General features: G+C 45.5%; 1 protein-coding gene across 1 annotated transcript in view; it reads left to right on the top strand.

The window, feature by feature from the left end:
• Positions 1-23,186, top strand: part of itprid2 (ITPR interacting domain containing 2) — a 125,250-nt gene that overhangs the window by 50,373 nt on the left and 51,691 nt on the right. Inside the window, exons 8-13 of the mRNA XM_056288975.1 lie at positions 6,282-6,433; positions 11,359-11,368; positions 12,102-12,249; positions 12,368-12,428; positions 18,165-18,266; positions 22,701-23,064. Coding sequence (XP_056144950.1) covers positions 6,282-6,433; positions 11,359-11,368; positions 12,102-12,249; positions 12,368-12,428; positions 18,165-18,266; positions 22,701-23,064 — 837 coding nt within the window. The remainder of the gene's footprint in view (positions 1-6,281; positions 6,434-11,358; positions 11,369-12,101; positions 12,250-12,367; positions 12,429-18,164; positions 18,267-22,700; positions 23,065-23,186) is intronic.

Below are 23,186 nucleotides of genomic sequence, written 5' to 3'. Positions count from 1 at the left end.
ATACTTTTTACCAGTCAGTCAGTGGTTTTGTCGGGTGGTTTTCAGGAGGAATGGCGTCCTCTGAGACACCACCTCCATGCAGATGCCATGGGATTCGGATAGTCCCACCAGAGCCCAGTGTGACAGTGCAGGAGGTTTTGTTGGCTGTAGGAGAGCAAGTTGGTCAATTTACTGTTTGCTTCCAGGATGAACAAGGCTGTGGTGGTGTTTTTGAAGGAGGAGCGTCGTGTCAGTGAGATGATTGACAGGGGTGTAGTTATCAGGGATATCTTTGGTGCTGTCTCCCCTTTGTTGGTTCCCTGTACCAGAATCACAGTGTCGGGTGTTCTGCCGTTTATCTCCAACAAGCTGTTAGGAAATGAGCTGTGGAGGTTTGGTAAATTTGCCAGTGATTCTAAAACTGTCAGTCTCGGATGTAATATCCGAAGCTGAAACAGCTTCAGTCACTCAGGAGACAGGTGCTTATGTGTTTGGACTCAGCGACACAGAGTTTAGAGGTTTGCTTTAGAGTTAAACATGCTAATGGCTTGTACAGGGTGTATGCTAGTTTGGGGCAGGTGAAATGTTTTGAGTGTGGGGATGTCGGCCGTAAGTGGCTTGCATGTCTGCATACACAGCAAGCAGAGGCAGACAATGCGGATGCTAACATCCTGCCCCCTGATAATGTCAATGAGACAGATGCTAATGTCCTGCCCCCTGATAATGTCAATGAGGCAGATGCTAACATCCTGCCCCCTGATAATGTCAATGAGACAGATGCTAACATCCTGCCCCCTGATAATGTCTGTGAGGTAGAGGCTAACATCCTGCCCCCTGATAATGTCTCTGAGGCAGATGCTAACATCCTGCCCCCTGATAATGTCAATGAGACAGATGCTAACATCCTGCCCCCTGATAATGTCTGTGAGGTAGAGGCTAACATCCTGCCCCCTGATAATGTCTCTGAGGCAGATGCTAACATCCTGCCCCCTGATAATGTCTGTGAGGTAGATGCTAACATCCTGCCCCCTGATAATGTCTGTGAGGTAGAGCCTAACATCCTGCCCCCTGATAATGTCAATGAGACAGATGCTAACATCCTGCCCCCTGATAATGTCTGTGAGGTAGATGCTAACATCCTGCCCCCTGATAATGTCTCTGAGGCAGATGCTAACATCCTGCCCCCTGATAATGTCTCTGAGGCGAGGAGAGCAGAACGGATCAGTCGGAGGAACAGCCTTCTCCATCGGTTGTAGATGAGGAAATAGGCTCTCAGCCTATGACCTCAGAACCAGGGGCAGAGCTTGCAGAAACACTCGCAGCTGAACAGATGGCTGCCTCCAGCAGCTCGGCGGGGAATGAGGATGTGCTCAGTGGTAAGGGACAGAGTGTAAAAGGCAGAGGTAGGCCTACTGAAGGGAACACTGAGAGTGTAGCGGAGATTCCCAGTAGACAGGTGAAGCTGAGGACATGGATTACGATTCTGAGTCTGATAGTGTGTCAGTTGGTGAAACATAAAACTGTAGCACAGATCTGTGTTCTCTGGAGAACATAATTTTTTTTGTTTTGTTTTTTTTGATGGGGCAAAGGGGAAAAATGTAAGAAGGACAAAAGTTGTGAAATAAATTGTGCTCATGCATCACATGGTGCTTTATTCTGTTGTCTGGTTCATGCCGGTCTGTTTCTGTCTTTAGTGGCTGAGTTTGTGAAACAGAAAATGAGAGATGTGGTTTTTCTGCAGGAAACTCGGTGATCAAACTCATGAGATGGACTGGGGACAGTGGTAGGAGGGGTCATATACAGTGCTGCTTGAAAGTATGTGAACCCCTTGAGCAGTTTAGATGTTTCTGTTGTTTTACCATGATTTTCTTGTTCTATCATCACCAGTTTTTATGTATGAAATGTCAGATATATGTTTATCAGTTGCAGGTACTTGTTTAGTGGGACTTGTTTAAGTAGCCCAAAAACTACATGAAACATGGAATTAGTGTATGTGCAAAAGAAAAGTGAACCCCCAGCTGCATTGGTTAAGTCAAGCAGGTAACAGACTCGGGTGAAACACATTTGGGTGCTTAATTAATCATTTAAGCAGACCAATGAAATGAGACATCCTTGGGAAAGGGTTTGGCCTGCACTAATTAAAAGAGAGAGGAAACCAACCAAACCACTGTGGTCCCATACAAATCAACAATGCCGAGAGCAAAGGAGATATCTGAGGACATGAAGAAGAGGGTAGTGACAGCCCATCAGTCTGGGGAGGGCTATAAGACCATCTCCAAAAGATTCCAGCTCCATCCATCCACTGTAAGACAAATAATTTACAAATGGACGGCCTTCAACGTGACAGCAACTCTGCCTAGAAGTGGACACCCATCAAAACTATCACCCAGAAGCACCAGAAAAATAATACATCAGGTAAAGCCCAACCCACACATCACCTCTAGAGAGTTGCACACCTCTCTGGTAGCATCTGGGACAAATGTGCATGCGTCTACAATCAGACGAAAATTGAATAGCCATGACATTCATGGGAGGGTTGCTAGAAGGAAGCCTCTGCTCTCAAAAAAGAACAAAGCTGCCCATTTCAACTTTGCCAGAGAGCACTTGGACAAACCAGAGACCTTCTGGAAGTCCATTCTCTGGACAGACGAGTCCAAAATAGAATTATTTGGTCACAATCAAAACCAACATGTTTGGAGAAAAGCCAACACTGCATATGAAGAAAAGAACCTCCTCCCAACAGTGAAGCATGGTGGTGGAAATGTGAAGGTCTGTGGCTGCTTTTCTGCTTCTGGACCTGGACGACTCCATGTTATCCAAGGAACCATGAATTCTCCGGCATATCAACAAATTCTTGACCAGAATCTCCTGCCATCAGTCAGGGAGTTGACGCTGGGACGAAAATGGATTATGCAACAAGACAATGACCCAAAGCATTCCAGCAAAACTACAAAGGAATGGCTTCAGAGAAAGAGGATTCGTACTCTGGATAGGCCCAGTCAAAGTCTGGACCTTAATCCAATTGGAATGTTGTGGCGAGACCTGAAGAAGTTGGTACATATACCAGATGTCCCTCCAACCTTTCTCAACTGGCTGAGTTCTGCAAGGAGGAGTGGACAAAAATCCCCATAAGCAGATGCGAGAGACTGGTTAGTGGTTACAGAAGACGATTGGTTGAAGTAATGGCCTCAAAAGGAGGAGCCACAAGCTACTAATACAAGGGTTCACATACTTTTGCACATGTTAAATTTTCAGTTTTTGTGAAATAAACCACCTTTGTTGAATTAAATAATGAAAATATATCTCTTTTTGTGTGTGTGTCCATTATTTGGAAGGTGTGCTTTACAAATTGGGATTTGGATGTATGTGTAATAAGCTTATTTTAATGTTTTTTACAAAAACAGTGACCATGTCTGGAGGGTTCACAAACTTTCAAGCAGCACTGTACACTCAGCCATGGCACCGACTTCAGTGGGGGTTACCAGTGTTGCTAACTAAAAGAACCAATCCAAGATTTTTATCATCTGTGGAATTAGTGAAAGGAAGGTGTCTTATTATAAGGGTAGAAATTTAAGGGTGCCTTTTCTGATTGGTCAGTGTATATGCCCTGATTCAGGGGGCTGACAAGTTAGCCTTTCTCAGTGTTTTGAGGGATGATTTGCGGAAGTATTGTCAGGAGCAGCTGTTCATAGTAGGGGATTGGAACTGCACCATTGATTTCACCATGGACAGAACAAGTGAGCAACCACACATTCAGTCATCTGGTAGCTGAAGCAGCATAGTTACTCTATTAGATTTGCTAGATGCATGGAGGTCAAAACACCCCACTGATAGACAGTATATGTGGGTCAGAGTGAGCAATAACAGGGTGAGTGCAGCCACGCTAAATATGTTCTACATTTCAAAGTCACCTCCATCCAGTCTAGTTGGTAGCTCCATTACTCCAGTTGGCTTCTCCATCTCATCACTGTAGATTTGATCATTTCTCCTGGGCAAAATTTTGGGTCACATTGGCATTTCAACAACAAGTTGCTGAAGGGATAGCATTTTCTATCAGAGCTTTGAACTGTTTTGGGTCTGCTGGCAAAGTAAAAAAGCTAATTTTGATTCACTGAGGCAGGGTTGGGAAGTGGGCAAGGCACAGATTCACGTCTTCTGCCAGCAGTATACATCTCACTCCACTGCTAGTATGAAAGCAGCAGTTCAGGAGTTGGAGGATAATATTAAAATCTTTGAGTGTGCTATGAACAGTAATCCAGAAAATGCTACTGATGGCCTGCTGCAAGAACAAAAGATGGAACTCAGGGCTTTCATGCAGGAGCAAGTGAAAGGAACCCTCGTTAGGTCTTGTTTCCTCAACATCAAAGGCATGGATGCTTCGAGCTCTTTATTCTTCAGTTTGGAGAAGACTATTGCTAGGAGCAAGCTGATGACATCTCTGAAGCTCCCCGGTGGTGGGGTGATGACTGATCCAAAGGAAATGAGGAGTCATGCTGTGGCTTTTTACTCTTCTCTCATTGGGGCAGAGCAGTGTGATCAGGGCAGTGCTGCAAAGCTGCTGGAGGGGCTTCCTCAGCTCAGTCCCGAGTAAAAGGCAGACCTTGACAGAAAACTCAGCTTGGAGGAGTTGACTGTAGCTGTTGGTCAGGTGGCTTCAGGACGGGCTCCAGGAATAGATGGGCTCACCACTGACTTTTAAGAACGTTTCTGGTATTCTGTTGGACCTGACCTGCATGAAGTTCTCTTGGAATACATCCATGCAGGACGATGCCGGTGTCTTGTAAGAGGGCAGTTTTCTCCTTGCTACCTAAAAAGGGAGATTTAGCTTTGCTGAAAAACTGGAGGCCAGTGGTCCTTTTATGCTCGGACTATAAAGTGCTTTCAATAGCACTATCGAACAGATTGAGAAGATATCTGGATATACTTGTTCATATGGACCAAACATATTGTATGCAGGGCAGAACAATAATGGACAATATTTTTTCTTTTTTGAGATGTGATTGACCTATGTAAACATTATGATCTTGACATTGGTATTCTCTCCTTAGATCAAGACAAATCATTTGACAGGGTGGACCATGGCTATTTGTTTTCAGTACTAAAGGCTTTGGTTTTGGTGACCATTTCGTATCATGGGTGGGGTTATTGGACAGTGGTTCTGAGTGTTTGGTGAAGGTTGGCAGGAGGATTGAGCCAGCCAATCCCTGTGCAGAGGGGGATAAGGAAGGGATGTCCCATCTCAGGGCAGCTTTACTGTCTGGCTATTGAACCTCTGCTGTGTAAATCAAATCAAATCAATTTTATTAGTATAGCCCAATATCACAAATTACAAATTTGCCTCAGGGGGCTTAACAGCAACACAACAGCCTGTCCTTAGACCCTCTCATCGGATAAGGAACAACTCCCTAGAAAAAAAAACTTTTAACAGGGAGAAAAAATAGTAAGAAACCTCAGGGAGAGCAATAGAGGAGGATCTCTCTCCCAAGACGGACAGCGCGCAATTTACATAATACAACATTGAAAGAGGATAACAGAATTATAATGGACATAAAATTTATGAAGAACATGATGCACAGGATGTCAAGCAGTGTAGGCTGAGAAGCTGTCTCAACAGGCTTTCACTGTCAGGCACACAACACAATCTACCTTTGATAGTTTCTGCCTATGCGGATGATTTAAATATGTTTGTCAGGGGGATGTGCAGGAACTACAGGACAGTCTGGTCTGGTCAGAAGCTTCATCAGCAAAGATAAACTGGGCAAGGAGTGAGACCTTACAGGTAGGACAATCTGTGCAGGTCTGCAGTGGGGAAGACGAGGGATAAAGGTGTTGGGGGTATTTTTAGGCACAGAGGATTATTGGAGGTAGAATTAGGATGGTGTGATGGAGAACGTTTGTGCGAAGTTGTCTAAATGCAAATAGTTGCTACCCCAGCTGTCGTATAGGGGTCGAGTTTTGGTTGCCAATAAGTTGGTTGCCTCAATGCTGTGGCACAGTCTGGTTGTTCTACCTCCACCAAGAGGCCTGGCTGAAGACGTTCATAATGGACTTTTTTTCTGGTCAGGGCAGCACTGGATGCAAGCCCCTGCCTTATTCCCCCACCCCTTTTCTCCCCAAATGTATTGGCCAATTACGCCATTATTCCAAGCCGTCCTGGTCGTTTGTCTGTTTATTTGTTCCACTTGCACTATTGTAGTTGATGTACTTTTGTCTGTATACCAATTTAAGTGCTTAATAAAGGGTTTGTAAAACTAAATATCTCTCTCTCTCTCTCTCTCTCTGTCTCTGTCTCTGTCTCCAAGCTATGGTCTCCCGGTGCAGGAGAGGAGGAGTCAGTATAAACAGAAAGGACGGAGTATGAACTCCACAGGCTCTGGGAAGAGCAGCACAGTGTCCAGGTCAGCATGGTTAGCTAGTTATATCAAACCACATAATCATCCCACATATTCACTCAATTACAGTTCGTCATTTACACCTAACAACCACTGTTAGTCTGTTTGCCAACATCCATCTGGAAATCACTTTGGAAAAAAGTAGTGCTGTTAACCTATTAACTTATAATAACAATAAACTTTACTTCTATCGCACCTTTCTAAACAGCGTTACAGAATGCCTTACACAACAGGATAAAATAATGCACATAGCCAAGATAAAACAACAAAATACAGGACAAATATAGGACATAATGCCTGATCCACTCCACGGTCAGGATAAAGTCACAAGAGCATCATTAAAATGAAGAGAATTAGAGCCGATAAACAAGGATTATGATGAAAACAGGCGTTCCGCAAGATTCGGTTCTGGGTCTCTCCTTTTCTCCCTGTACACGGCATCCCTGGGTTCTGTTATTGGCTCGCATGACTTCTCTTACCATTGTTATGCCGATGACACCCAGCTGATCTTGTCCTTTCCTCCCTCTGACACACAAGTAGAGACACACATTGCTGTGTGCTTGACTGACATCTCGGAGTGGATGGCAACACACCACCTGAAGCTGAATCTGGACAAAACAGAGCTGATGTTCCTCCCGGGGAAAGGTTGTCCACACCGAGACCTGGCCATCACCATGACAACACCGTGGTGACGCCAACTCGGACTGTGAGGACTCTGGGTGTGATCCTGGACGACCAACTGTTGTTTGCCGCAAACATTGCATTGGGTGCTCGCTCCTGCAGATTTCTCCTCTATAACATCAGGAGGATTTGCCCATTCCTCACCGACGAGACGGCACAGGTGCTCATCCAGGGTCTGGTCATCTCCCGACTGGACTATGGCAACTCCCTCCTTGCTGGTGCCCCGGCGTCGGCCATCAGACCTCTGGAGCTTGTTCAGAAAGCTGCAGCTCGTCTGGTGTTCAACCTCCCTAAGTTCTCCCACACAACTCCCCTTCTCATGTCCCTACACTGGCTCCCAGTAGCTGCTCGCATCCAGTTTAAGACTCTGGTGCTAGCCTACAGGGCAGTGAAAGGAACAGCTCCTTCCTATCTCCAGGCCATGGTCAAGCCCTACACCCCCACCTCACCACTTGGCTCTGCTGCCTTGGGACGCCTGGTTGCCCCGTTGCTCAGAGGCCCCTGCTGCCGATCGACCCGGTCCCGGCTCTGTTCTGTCCTGGCCCCACAGTGGTGGAATGACTCCCCACTGATGTCAGGACAGCGGAGTCGCTGCCCATCTTTCAGCGCAGGTTGAAAACTCACCTCTTCAAGAACTACTACCCTGTTACTTCTTCTTAGCACTTATTGTATTCACTCATTTAAAAAAAAAAATCTCTTTCTTGCGCTTTTACTTTAGCACTGGTTTTGCTCTTAGATGCTTGTTTAGAGAGAAGATGCACTTATGACCTCTGATGACTAGTAGTTCTCCTAATTTCCTACATTAAATGATGCACTTATTGTAAGTCGCTTTGGATAAAAGCTTCGGCTAAATGACTGTAATGTCATGTCATGTCATGTAATGAAAAACTATGAGGTGAGGTGATGAAAGAAAAATATAAAGAATTAAAGATGAGAAATTATCATAAAAGTATAAAATATAAACAGTATAAAAATAAATACTAGTTGTTAAATTGAGCTAGTTTTTAACTTGTACTCCTACTACTACCTCTACTACTAATACTTTTGGCTGCTCCCGTTAGGGGGCGCCACAGCAGATCATCCATTTCCATTTCTTCCTGTCTTCTGCATCTTCCTCTGTCACACCAGCCACCTGCATGTCCTCCCTCCCCACATTCATAAACCTCCTCTTTGGCCTTCCTCTTCTCCTCTTCCCTGGCAGCTCCATATTCAGCATCCTTCCCCCAATATACCCAGCATCTCTCCTCCACACATGTCCACACCATCTCCATCTTGTCTCTCTTGCTTTGTCTCCAAACCGTCCAACCTGAGCTGTCCCTCTAATATACTGGTTCCTAATCCTGTCCTCCTTCATCACTCCCAATGAAAATCTTATCATCTTCAACTCTGCCACCTCCACCTCCTGTCTTTTCATCAGTGCCACTGTCTCCAAACCATATAACATAGCTGGTCTCACTACCATCTTGTAAACCTTCCCTCTTACTGGTACCCTTCTGTCACACATCACTCCTGACACTCTTCTCCACCCACCCCACCCTGCCTGCACTCTCTTCTTCACCTCTCTTCTGCACTCCCCGTTACTTTGGACCCCAAGTATTTAAACTCATAAGCCTTTGTCACCTCTATTGCTTCCATCCTCACCATCAGAATCAGAATCAGAGTACTTTATCCCTGAGGAGAATTGAGTTCTATTACAGACACTCACGCGCTAATAACTAAAAACTAACAAGATACAAGATAAGAAAATAGAAACAGAAACAAACAGAAATAAAAGATGAATAAGAAATAGAAATAAGAACAAAATATATCAACAAGCATGGTGCACATAACACCCTATCTATACTGCACTACCGCAGCACACAACAAGCAGCACAAACAAAACTCGACAGGGCCAATCCAAAGACCATTATTTCAGAGTGTCTGACAGTCTGATTCTGAGGGAGGAGTTGTAAAGTTTGATGGCCACAGGCAGGAAGGAGCTCCTATGGTGCTCTGTGGTGCTTTTCGGCAGAATGAGTCTATTACTAAAAGTACTCCTGTGCCCAACCAGCATGTCATGGAGTGGGTTGGAGACATTGTCCATGATGGCACGTAATTTCAACAGCGTCCTCCTCTCAGAAACCACTTCCAGAGAATCCAGTTCTACTCCCACAACGTCACCGGCCTTGCGGATCAGTTTATCGAGCCTGTTTGCATCTGCTACCCTCAACCTGCTTCCCCAACACACAACAGCAAACAGGAGAGCACTGGCCACCACAGACTCATACCACATCCTGAGCACTGTCTGGCAGATGTTGAAGGACCTCAGCCTCCTCAAAAAGTAGATTTCACTGTCCTCCATTCCACTGTCCTCCCTCTCATTCACACATAGGTATTTCATCTTGCTCCTACTGACTTTCATTCCTCTTCTCTCCAGTGCATACCTCCACCTCTCCAGGCTCTCCTCAACCTGCACCCTACTCTCACTACAGATCACAATGTCATCTGCTATCATCATAGTCGTGTCCATCACCATTGCAAACAAGAAAGGGCTCAGAGCCGATCCTTGATGTAATCCCACCTCCACCTTGAACCCATCTGTCATTCCAACCACACACCTCACCACTGTCACACTGCCCTCATACATATCCTGCACCACTCCTACATACTTCTCTGCAACTCCTGACTTCCTCATACAATACCACACCTCCTCTCTCAGCACCCTGTCGTATGCTTTCTCTAAATCTACAAAGACACAATGTAACTCCTTCTGACCTTCTCTATACTTCTCCATCAACACTCTCAAAGCAAACATCACATCTGTGGTGCTCTTTCATGGCATGAAACCATACTGCTGCTGCTGATCATCACCTCTCCTCTTAACCTAGCTTCTATTACTCTTTCCCATATCTTCATGCTGTGGCTGATCAACTTTATACCTCTGTAGTTGCTACATACTTCATTATAAGGAGGCTCTGTCTACAGCTAAATCGTCTTATTACACAAATTTAATTAGATCAGGCGAAGGGAACACTAGAGCCCTGTTTTCCATGGTAAACAATATTTTACGGCCACCATCTTGCACCTCACCTGTATTCAGTTGCTCAATGTAACGCCTTCATGACCTTTTTTTAATGCCAAAATTAAAAATATTCATCAGCAATCGACCTCGTCGAACAATTCCTCATACAGTTAATCTTATTCACCCTTCTATGCTCCCCTCTCTTCTTCACTATCTAGTTTTAAACTCCCAACTCTTGCAGAAATATCTGGTCTTATTCGCAAATCCAAATCATCTACATGTCAGTTAGACCCCCTTCCTACTCATTTAGTAAAAGCCTGTCTACCTTCTCTATCCTCTTTAGTAACTGATATCATACATCCCTCCCTTACCTCTGGTCTTGTTCTCTCATCTCTCAAAACAGCTGCAATAACTCCAATACTCAAGAAACCTGGTGCAGACCCCAACATTTTGAATAATTTTCACCCAATCTCAAATTTACCATTTCTTTCCAAAACACTTGAAAGAACAGTCGCACCTCAGGTACACGCTCACTTGACTAACAACAATCTGTTTGAACAATTCCAGTCTGATTTTCACTCCATGCACAGTACGGAGACAGTATTGGTGAAAATCACTAATGATCTGTTGATGGCAGCTGAATCTGGGCTCTTAACCATACTTGTCCTCCTTGATCTAAGTGCAGCCTTTGATACCATCTCACACAACATCCTCCTAGAAAGATTAGCTTCCATTGGAATAACTGGCACCCCCCTTACCCTTTAGATCATATCTCTCTGACTGCACTCAGTTTTCCAACTTTAACATTTGAGAACTCAGTCCTTTCCTGTTACTACCGATGTTCCCCAGAGCTCTGTATTGGGACCCCTCCTATTTATTATTTACCTACTACCTCTTGGCCACATTTTCAGGAAATTTGACATTAAATTTCACTGCTACGCAGATGACACCCAGCTTTATCTATCCATCAAGCTTACCTTCACTTGTCCGCCCTCTTCCCTTTCTGACTGATTACTAGAAATTAAATCCTGGTTTTCATACCACTTCCTCAAACTTAATAGTGATAAAACTGAGGTCCTCCTGGTTGGCACTATATCTAACATGGCCAAACCTGATGGTTTTTCTCTTACTATTGACAATTCTATAGTTCCCCCATCACCTCAGGTTAAGCATCTGGGTGTCATCCTGGACAGCACTATCTTTTGAAGCCCACATCAACAATGTTACTCGGTCTGCAGACTTCCACCTTCACAATATTAATCGATTTCGGCCATCACTTACACCTAACAGCACCGCCATACTCACTCACACCCTGGTTACAACCCCTATTGACTACTGTCATTCTGTCCTCTTTGGTCTTCCCCTCAGGTGTCTTAATAAGTTTCAGTTGGTCCAGAATTCAGCTACCCGTATCATTACCAGAACTCCTTCCATTGATCACATCACTCCTGTTCTCCAGCAACTCCATTGGCTCCCTGTTAAATACCGTATTGACTTCAAGTTCCTGCTCCTCACCTTTAAAGCCCTTATTTACGTAGCTCCTTCATATCTTTCTGAACTCCTTCATATCCACACGCCCTCCCACACTCTCAGATCCTCTTCTGCTCTCCAACTCACTAAACCATCGGCCCGCTTGACTACCATGGGGACTAGAGCCTTCAGTCATTCTGCCCCCCGCCTATGGAACTCTCTCCCACAAGACATTCACAACATCGACTCTCTTTCAACCTTCACATCCCATCTCAAAACGCACCTTTTCAAACTGGCATATTCAGTCTGATCCATGTTTCATTGAGTTTGGTGCAGATGATGATTTTATACTTATCTGTTGTGTTAACTTTTTATTGTCTACCCTGCTTTCTTTTGATTTTATGCTGTCTGATACAGCGCTGCTTGTTTTTTACTGTGTTCTGTAAGGTGTCCTTTAGTGCTCTGAAAGGCGCCCACAAATAAAATGTATTATTATTATATTATTGTTGTTGTTATTGTTATTATTAATATGTCAGTACTGACAAGCCCTGTCAACGTTTGTGTGTGTATTTCCACAGTGTATCAGAGTTATTAGACTTGTATGAGGAAGACCCAGAGGAGATTCTATATAATTTGGGTTTTGGTCGGGAGGAGCCGGACCTCGCCTCCAAGGTTCCTTCACGTTTCTTCTCTTCTGCTTCAGGAGCCAGAGGCATTGATGTCAAGGTACTCCTTCTCCTCCTCCTCCTCCTCCTCCTCCTCCTCCCAGATGTCATGTTGCTGTTCTCCTGTCTTCTGCTCCTTCTTCTTTGTCCTTGTCTTATTTCTTATCATCCTCCATCAGGTTTACCTTGGAGCTCAGCTACAACGAATGGAGCTTGAAAACCCAAACTACGCACTAACCAGTATGTACACATGTACTCCTTCTGTACTCTCTACTGCTAACCAGTATGTACACATGTACTCCTTCAGTACTCTCTACTGCTAACCAGTATGTACACATGTACTCCTTCTGTACTCTCTACTGCTAACCAATATGTACACACGTACTCCTTCTGTACTCTCTACTGCTAACCAGTATGTACACATGTACTCCTTCTGTATTCTCTACTGCTAACCAATATGTACACATGTACTCCTTCTGTACTCTCTACTGCTAACCAGTATGTACACATGTACTCCTTCAGTACTCTCTACTGCTAACCAGTATGTACACATGTACTCCTTCTGTACTCTCTAATGCTAACCAATATGTACACATGTACTCCTTCTGTACTCTCTACTGCTAACCAGTATGTACACATGTACTCCTTCTGTACTCTGTACTGCTAACCAGTATGTACACATGTACTCCTTCTGTACTCTGTACTGCTAACCAGTATGTACACATGTACTCCTTCTGTACTCTCTGCTGCTAACCAGTATGTACACATGTACTCCTTCTGCACCCTGTACTGCTAACCAGTATGTACACATGTACTCCTTCTGTACTCTCTGCTGCTAACCAGTATGTACACATGTACTCCTTCTGTACTCTGTACTGCTAACCAGTATGTACACATGTACTCCTTCTGTACCCTGTACTGCTAACCAGTATGTACACATGTACTCCTTCTGTACTCTCTGCTGCTAACCAGTATGTACACATGTACTCCTTCTGTACTCTCTACTGCTAACCAGTATGTATACATGTACTCCTTCTGTACTCTCTGCTGCTAACCAGTATGTACACGTGTACTCCTTCTGTACTCTCTGCTGCTAACCAGTATGTACACATGTACTCCTTCTGTACTCTGTACTGCTAACCAATATGTACACATGCACTCCTTCTGTACTCTCTACTGCTAACCAGTATGTACACATGTACTCCTTCTGTACTCTGTACTGCTAACCAGTATGTACACATGTACTCCTTCTGTACCCTGTACTGCTAACCAGTATGTACACATGTACTCCTTCTGTACTCTCTGCTGCTAACCAGTATGTACACATGTACTCCTTCTGTACTCTCTGCTGCTAACCAGTATGTACACATGTACTCCTTCTGTACTCTCTACTGCTAACCAGTATGTACACATGTACTCCTTCTGTACTCTCTGCTGCTAACCAGTATGTACACGTGTACTCCTTCTGTACTCTCTGCTGCTAACCAGTATGTACACATGTACTCCTTCTGTACTCTCTACTGCTAACCAGTATGTACACATGTACTCCTTCTGTACTCTATACTGCTAACCAGTATGTACACATGTACTCCTTCTGTACTCTCTGCTGCTAACCAGTATGTACACGTGTACTCCTTCTGTACTCTCTGCTGCTAACCAGTATGTACACATGTACTCCTTCTGTACTCTGTACTGCTAACCAGTATGTACACGTGTACTCCTTCTGTACTCTGTACTGCTAACCAGTATGTACACATATTCTCTACTGCTTATACAGCCAACAATAAGCCGTGTCAGTGAAAGACACCAATAGTCAGTCCAGCAGCACATCACCCACGGCACAACAAACTCCATATTAATACCCCTCTCAACCCTAAGAGCTGCCTCCATCAGGGGTAAATGGGCAATTCATTTTCTGAACAAACTGAGGGAATGGACCCCATGTTTTCCCAAATTTACTGGAGGAGCCACTTGATGAAAATCTGATTTGCTCCAACCTCAGAAGATAGAAGGTGTGTCTTATCCCGTGGGTCTGAGAGGGAGCTGCAGCTGATTCCCACCGGGTCATGGTGCTTCTTCCAGCCAGTAGGGCGACAAAAGCCGAGACATCTCGTTTGGATGTAGAGAGGGAGGGCGATGGAGTGGAGACCCCAAACAAAGCACCAAGAGCATTTGGTTCTATTTTGTCCTCAGTTACCTGTGACAGGGTAGTGAACATTTCCGTCCAGTGATTTTGTAGGGAGGGGCAAAGCCAAAACATGGGTTGAGGTTTGCAGGGGACTGCTGACACCTATCACGGGCTGGTGATACCCCGTCGTAGACCTTGGCCAACCGGGCCTTAGTGTAGTCAGTACCTTGTACCGCTTACACTGAACAAATACGTGACCCATGTACACGTTCTAAAATCTGCACCCAAACTTCCTGTGGTATTACCCCTCCCCCACATCCTCCTCCTCCCAGAGGGTCTTTATAGAGTGGCATGACTCTGGACGCACAAGGTTCATGTCCACAGGATGGTGCAATGGAACCTTCGCTGTGGAAGGAAGAGCACAACGATGCAGGAGCAAAGATAAAGAGCTACTGAAAAACAAATATATATACACATACACACATACATACACACACACACACACACACACACAAACACACACATATATATATATATATATATATATATATATATATATATATGAGAAACACTCAGAAACTCAACCGTAGGGAGAGTGCTCAACAAATAAGGGCCAAAATACTTTTTTTACTTGACTAACTGGATTATACACACACACTCCCATATATATATATATATATATATATATACACACACACCCCCATATATATACACTACCGTTCAAAAGTTTGGGATCACCCAAACAATTTTGTGTTTTCCATGAAAAGTCACACTTATTCACCACCATATGTTGTGAAATGAATAGAAAATAGAGTCAAGACATTGACAAGGTTAGAAATAATGATTTGTATTTGAAATAAGATTTTTTTTACATCAAACTTTGCTTTCGTCAAAGAATCCTCCATTTGCAGCAATTACAGCATTGCAGACCTTTGGCATTCTAGCTGTTAATTTGTTGAGGTAATCTGGAGAAATTGCACCCCACGCTTCCAGAAGCAGCTCCCACAAGTTGGATTGGTTGGATGGGCACTTCTTGCGTACCATACGGTCAAGCTGCTCCCACAACAGCTCAATGGGGTTCAGATCTGGTGACTGCGCTGGCCACTCCATTACCGATAGAATACCAGCTGCCTGCTTCTGCTCTAAATAGTTCTTGCACAATTTGGAGGTGTGTTTAGGGTCATTGTACTGTTGTAGGATGAATTGGCTCCAATCAAGCGCTGTCCACTGGGTATGGCATGGCGTTGCAAAATGGAGTGATAGCCTTCCTTGTTCAGAATCCCTTTTACCCTGTACAAATCTCCCACCTTACCAGCACCAAAGCAACCCCAGACCATCACATTACCTCCACCATGCTTAACAGATGGCGTCAGGCATTCTTCCAGCATCTTTTCATTTGTTCTGCGTCTCACAAACGTTCTTCTTTGTGATCCAAACACCTCAAGCTTGGATTCATCCGTCCACAACACTTTTTTCCAGTCTTCCTCTGTCCAATGTCTGTGTTCTTTTGCCCATCTTAATCTTTTTCTTTTATTGGTCAGTCTCAGATATGGCTTTTTCTTTGCCACTCTGCCCTGAAGCCCAGAATCCCGCAGCCGCCTCTTCACTGTAGATGTTGACACTGGTGTTTTGCGGGTACTATTTAATGAAGATGCCAGTTGGGGACCTGTGAGGCGTCTGTTTCTCAAACTAGAGACTCTAATGTACTTATCTTCTTGCTCAGTTGTGCAACGCGGCCTCCCACTTCTTTTTCTACTCTGGTTAGAGCCTGTTTGTGCTGTCCTCTGAAGGAAGTAGTACACACCGGTGTAGGAAATCTTCAATTTCTTAGCAATTTCTCGCATGGAATAGCCTTCATTTCTAAGAACAAGAATAGACTGTCGAGTTTCAGATGAAAGTTCTCTTTTTCTGGCCATTTTGAGCGTTTAATTGACCTCACAAATGTGATGCTCCAGAAACTCAATCTGCTCAAAGGAAGGTCAGTTTTGTAGCTTCTGTAACGAGCTAAACTGTTTTCAGATGTGTGAACATGATTGCACAAGGGTTTTCTAATCATCAATTAGCCTTCTGAGCCAATGAGCAAACACATTGTACCATTAGAACACTGGAGTGATATTTGCTTGAAATGGGCCTCTATACACCTATGTAGATATTGCACCAAAAACCAGACATTTGCAGCTAGAATAGTCATTTACCACATTAGCAATGTATAGAGTGTATTTCTTTAAAGTTAAGACTAGTTTAAAGTTATCTTCATTGAAAAGTACAGTGCTTTTCCTTCAAAAATATGGACATTTCAATGTGATCCCAAACTTTTGAACGGTAGTGTATATATATATATATATACACACACACCCCCATATATATATATATATATATATATATATATATATATATATATATATATATATACACACACACACCCTCACACAGACACACATACTCACACTCACACACACACACACACACACACACAGACACACATATATATATATATATATATATATATACACACATACACAGACACATACTCACACACACACACACACACACACACACACACAGACACACACATATATATATATATATATACACAGACACACATACACTCACACACACATATATATATATATACACACACACACTCGCATATATATATATATATATATATATATATATATATACACTACTACTAATACTTTCGGCTGCTCCCGTTAGGGGGCGCCACAGCGGATCATCCGTTTCCATCTCTTCCTGTCTTCTGCATCTTCCTCCGTCACACCAGCCACCTGCATGTCTTCCCTCACCACCTCCATAAACCTCCTCTTTGGCCTTCCTCTTCTCCTCTTCCCTGGCAGCTCCATATTCAGCATCCTTCTCCCAATATACCCAGCATCTCTCCTCCACACATGTCCACACCATCTCCATCTTGTCTCTCTTGCTTTGTCTCCAAACCGTCCAACCTGAGCTGTCCCTCTAATATACTGGTTCCTAATCCTGTCCTTCTTCATCACTCCCAATGAAAATCTTATCATCTTCATCTCTGCCACCTCCAGCTCCTCCTCCTGTCTTTTCATCAGTACCACTGTCTCCAAACCATATAACATAGCTATATATATATATATATATATATATATATATATATATATATATATACATGTGTGTGTGTGTTTGTGTGTGTGTGAGTATGTGTGTGTGTTTGTGAGTGTGTGTGTGTGTGTGTTTGTGTGTGTGAGTGCGTGTTTGTTTGTTTGTTTGTGTGTGTGTATGTGTGAGTATGTGTGTGTCTGTGTGAGGGTGTGTACACACACACACCCTCACACACACACTACACAAACACACTCACACAAACACACACAAACACACATATATATATATATACACACACACTCACACATACACACACATACTCACACATTCACACATACACACACACAAACACACACTCACACAAAAAAACACACACACACTCACTCACACACAAACACACACACTCACACTAACAAACACACGCACACACGCACTCACACACATACACAAACACACACGCACTCACACACACACGCACACACACACACACACACTTACTTACTTACAACAAGGGGGCAAAAGCTGTAGGAGGCGTGAGGTGGTTGGCGGGCCAGGAGACGTCTGAAGAGACATGAAGCCCGCACCACACCTACACCCCCGCAGTGCCCCCACCTTTTCTGCCTGTGGCCCACGGGGTGGCTCACAGACGGGGCTCTGCAGCCACAGGGAGACTCACAAGTAACAGAGGCAGGATTGTCATCGTCGGACACGACGGACAACCTTAAGTGTGTGTGTGTGTGTGTGTGTGTCTCTCGCAGGTCGTTTCCGGCAGATCGAGGTGTTGACCACGGTGGCTAACGAGTTCTTCCAGCTGTACAGCCAGGTGTCTGGTCAACCACTCCAACGCATCGGTAGCCGAGGTACCAACTTGACCAGTGGCCACATGACCCATGGTCACATGACCCATGGCCACATGACCCATGGTCACATGACCCATGGTCACATGACAGGACACAACACAACCCCTGTAACATGTCACTGGTGGCCCGTTTAATTTGAACATTAGAACAGTAGAGTTTACTTCTAGTTGAACTGTTGTCAAACTGAAGACTTGCAGCAAGCTGGGTTTTCAACTCACTCGTCTGTCAGTGTGAGGTGACATTTCGGTAGAAACATCAAGACCAAAGGTAGTGGACCTCCCCTGATGAGCCCACTATCATCCATGTCAAAGATAGAGGACATCCTCTGATGAGCCCAGTATCATCCATGTCAAAGGTAGAGAACCTCCCCTGATGAGCCCACTATCCTCCATGTCAAAGGTAGAGGACCTCCCCTGATGAGCCCACTATCCTCCATGTCAAAGGTAGAGAACCTCCCCTGATGAGCCCACTATCATTCATGTCAAAGGTAGAGGACCTCCCCTGATGAGCCCACTATCATCCATGTCAAAGATAGAGGACATCCTCTGATGAGCCCAGTATCATCCATGTCAAAGGTAGAGAACCTCCTCTGATGAGCCCACTATCATCCATGTCAAAGGTAGAGAACCTCCCCTGATGAGCCCACTATCATTCATGTCAAAGGTAGAGGACCTCCCCTGATGAGCCCACTATCATCCATGTCAAAGATAGAGGACATCCTCTGATGAGCCCAGTATCATCCATGTCAAAGGTAGAGAACCTCCCCTGATGAGCCCACTATCCTCCATGTCAAAGGTAGAGGACCTCCCCTGATGAGCCCAGTATCCTCCATGTCAAAGGTAGAGGACCTCCCCTGATGAGCCCACTATCATTCATGTCAAAGGTAGAGGACCTCCCCTGATGAGCCCACTATCATCCATGTCAAAGGTAGAGAACCTCCCCTGATGAGCCCACTATCATCCATGTCAAAGGTAGAGAACCTCCTCTGATGAGCCCAGTATCATCCATGTCAAAGGTAGAGGACCTCCTCTGATGAGCCCACTATCCTCCATGTCAAAGGTAGAGGACCTCCTCTGATGAGCCCACTATCCTCCATGTCAAAGGTAGAGGACCTCCCCTGATGAGCCCACTATCCTCCATGTCAAAGGTAGAGGACCTCCTCTAATGAGCCCACTATCCTCCATGTCAAAGGTAGAGGACCTCCCCTGATGAGCCCACTATCCTCCATGTCAAAGGTAGAGGACCTCCCCTGATGAGCCCACTATCATCCATGTCAAAGGTTGAGGACCAACCCTGATGAGCCCACTATCATCCAAGTCAAAGATGGAGGACCTCCCCTGATGAGCCCACTATCATCCATGTCAAATGAGAGGACCTCCCCTGATGAGCCCACTATCATTCATGTCAAAGGTAGAGGACCTCCCCTGATGAGCCCACTATCATTCATGTCAAAGGTAGAGGACCTCCTCTGATGAGCCCAGTATCATCCATGTCAAAGATAGAGGACATCCCCTGATGAGCCCACTATCATCCATGTCAAAACTAGAGGACATGCCCTGATGAGCCCACTATCATCCATGTCAAAGGTAGAGGACCTCCCCTGATGAGCCCACTATCATCCATGTCAAAGGTAGAGGACCTGCCCTGATGAGGCCGCTATCATCTATGTCAAAGGTAGAGGACCTCCCCTGATGAGCCCACTATCATCCATGTCAAAGGTTGAGGACCACCCCTGATGAGCCCACTATCATCCAAGTCAAAGATGGAGGACCTCCCCTGATGAGCCCACTATCATCCATGTCAAAGGTAGAGGGCCTCATCTGATGAGCCCACTATCATTCATGTCAAGGGTAGAGGACCTCCCCTGATGAGCCCACTATCATTCATGTCAAAGGTAGAGGACCTCCTCTGATGAGCCCACTATCATCCATGTCAAAGGTAGAGAACCTCCCCTGATGAGCCCACTATCATTCATGTCGAATATAGAGTACCTCCCCTGATGAGCTCACTATCATCCATGTCAAAGGTAGAGAACCTCCCCTGATGAGCCCACTATCATCCATGTCAAAACTAGAGGACATGCCCTGATGAGCCCACTATCCTCCATGTCAAAGGTAGAGAACCTCTCCTGATGAGCCCACTATCATCCATGTCAAAGGTAGAGAACCTCCCCTGATGAGCCCACTATCATTCATGTCGAATATAGAGTACCTCCCCTGATGAGCCCACTATCATCCATGTCAAAGGTAGAGAACCTCTCCTGATGAGCCCGCTATCATTCAAGTTAAAGGTAGAGACCTCCCCTGATGAGCCCACTATCATCCATGTCAAAGGTAGAGGACCTTCCCTGATGAGACCACTATCATCCATGTCAAAGGTAGAGGACCTCCCCTGATGAGCCCACTATCATCCATGTCAAAGGTAGAGGACCTCCCCTGATGAGCCCACTATCATCCATGTCAAAGGTAGAGGACCTTCCCTGATGAGACCACTATCATCCATGTCAAAGGTAGAGGACCTCCCCTGATGAGCCCACTATCATCCATATTAAAGATAGAGAACCTCTCCTGATGAGCCCACTATCATCCATGTCAAAGGTAGAGGACCTTCCCTGATGAGACCACCCTCATTTAAGTTAAAGGTAGAGGACCGCAGCGCCCGAGTAGCGTAGCGGTCTATTCCGTTGCCTACCAACGCGGGATCGCCGGGTCGAATCCCCGTGTTACCTCCGGCTTGGTCGGGCATCCCTACAGGCACAATTGGCCGTGTCTGCGGGTGGGAAGTCGGATGTGGGTATGTGTCCTGGTCGCTGCACTGGCGCCTCCTCTGGTCGGTCGGGGCGCCCCTGGATCGGCGGAGAGGAGGTGGAGCAGCGAACGGGACGGCTCAAGAGGAGCTGGGTAATTGGCCGGATACAAATTGGGGAGAAAATTGGAAAAAAGGGGGGAAAAAAGGTAGAGGACCGCCCCTGATGAGCCTGCTATCATCCATGTCAAAGGTAGAGGACCTCCCCTGATGAGCCCACTATCATTCAATTCAAAGGTAGAGGACCTCCCCTGATGAGCCCACTATCATCCATGTCAAAGGTAGAGGACCTCCCCTGATGAGCCCACTATCATTCAATTCAAAGGTAGAGGACCTCCCCTGATGAGCCCACTATCATCCATGTCAAAGATAGAGGAGCACCCCTGATGAGCCCACTATCATTCATGTCAAAGGTTGAGGAGCCTCCCCTGATGAGCCCATTATCATTCAAGTCAAAGGTACAGCACCTCCCCTGACGAGCCCACTATCATTCATGTCAAAGGTAGAGGACCACTCCTGATGAGCCCGCTATCATCCATGTCAAAGGTAGAGGACCACCCCTGATGAGCCCACTATCATCCAAGTCAAAGGTAGAGGACCACCCCTGATGAGCCCATTATCATCCAAGTCAAAGGTAGAGGACCTCCCCTGATGAGCCCACTATCATCCATGTCAAAGTTGGAGGACCTCCCCTGATGAGCCCACTATCATTCAATTCAAAGGTAGAGGACCTCCCCTGATGAGCCCACTATCATCCACGTCAAAGATTGAGGACCTCCCCTGATGAGCCCACTATCATCCAAGTCAAAGGTAGAGGACCTCCCCTGATGAGCCCACTATCATCCATGTCAAAGGTAGAGGACCACCCCTGATGAGCCCACTATCATCCAAGTCAAAGGTAGAGGACCACCCCTGATGAGCCCATTATCATCCAAGTCAAAGGTAGAGGACCACCCCTGATGAGCCCACTATCATTCATGTCAAAGGTAGAGGACCACCCCTGATGAGCCCACTTTCATTCATGTCAAAGGTAGAGGACCGCCCCTGATGAGCCCACTTTCATTCATGTCAATGGTAGAGGACCTCCCCTGATGAGCCCACTATCATTCATGTCAAAGGTAGAGGACCTCCCCTGATGAGCCCACTATCATCCATGTCAAAGGTAGAGGACCTCCCCTGATGAGCCCACTATCATCCATGTCAAAGGTACAGCAACTCCCCTGATGAGCCCACTATCATCCATGTCAAAGGTAGAGGACCTCCCCTGATGAGCCCACTATCCTCCATGTCAAAAGGTAAAGCCGGAGAAGATAAGTCCAGCCCTGTCCGGTTTATCTGTATAGCCCAGCTATATCAGAACAACTGAACTCTTTTCTCCACTCGACTGTTCTCTAAGCTGCCCACAAATTAATCAAATGATCATTAACTTTAAGTGTGGCTCTGAATTTCCACCATGTCTTGTAGGTTCAGGTTTGATGGTGAAGGTCCTGAAACCAGACCAGTTTCTGGACAGGACAACTGGCTGTCTCACTGAATGCAAGAGACACGCGGGTCTCAATCCGCACAGCTGCTGAACTCGTCGTTGTTCCACTACTAGCAGTCTGACTTCTGTTTGTTTTCTGTTCCCAGGAGGAGGAGGAGGAGGGGAGGAGGAGGCTTTGCCCTCTCCTCTGAAGAGAAATAACTCTGCTATGAACGCTGCAAAGATCCTGAAAAAGACTATCACCAAACACAACCTGCTGAGCAGTACTGCAGGGTCCCCCAGTACCGACAAACCAGCTACTGAAAACACAGCTGCCGAAGGTCACGCACACTCCTCATTCTCAGTGTCCTGTGATGATGAAGAGCGCTGCAGTACCGGCCCTGACCAGCAGGGTCTTCCTGCCAAACAAAAAGCCCTGCGGAAGAAAGACAAACACTCCCTGGCAACTGTTACCGAGGAGACCAACAGGCCGTCACATCTGATGGAGGAGACGGAAAGACAGACAGACAGGTACTGAAAACACAATGAAAATGTTCAGCAACATACATCCTGCAGCTCCCCTGGTTGTTAGGCAACCGTGACTCAAACCCTGGCCCTGGGACTGCAAGTGGTGACAGTAATGAATAGTAGGC

The sequence above is a fragment of the Lampris incognitus genome, chromosome 11, assembly GCF_029633865.1.
Source record: "Lampris incognitus isolate fLamInc1 chromosome 11, fLamInc1.hap2, whole genome shotgun sequence".
NCBI classification, from domain to species: domain Eukaryota; kingdom Metazoa; phylum Chordata; class Actinopteri; order Lampriformes; family Lampridae; genus Lampris; species Lampris incognitus.
Note: the sequence above shows the minus strand (reverse complement) of the source record. Positions and strands in the feature narration are given on the sequence as shown.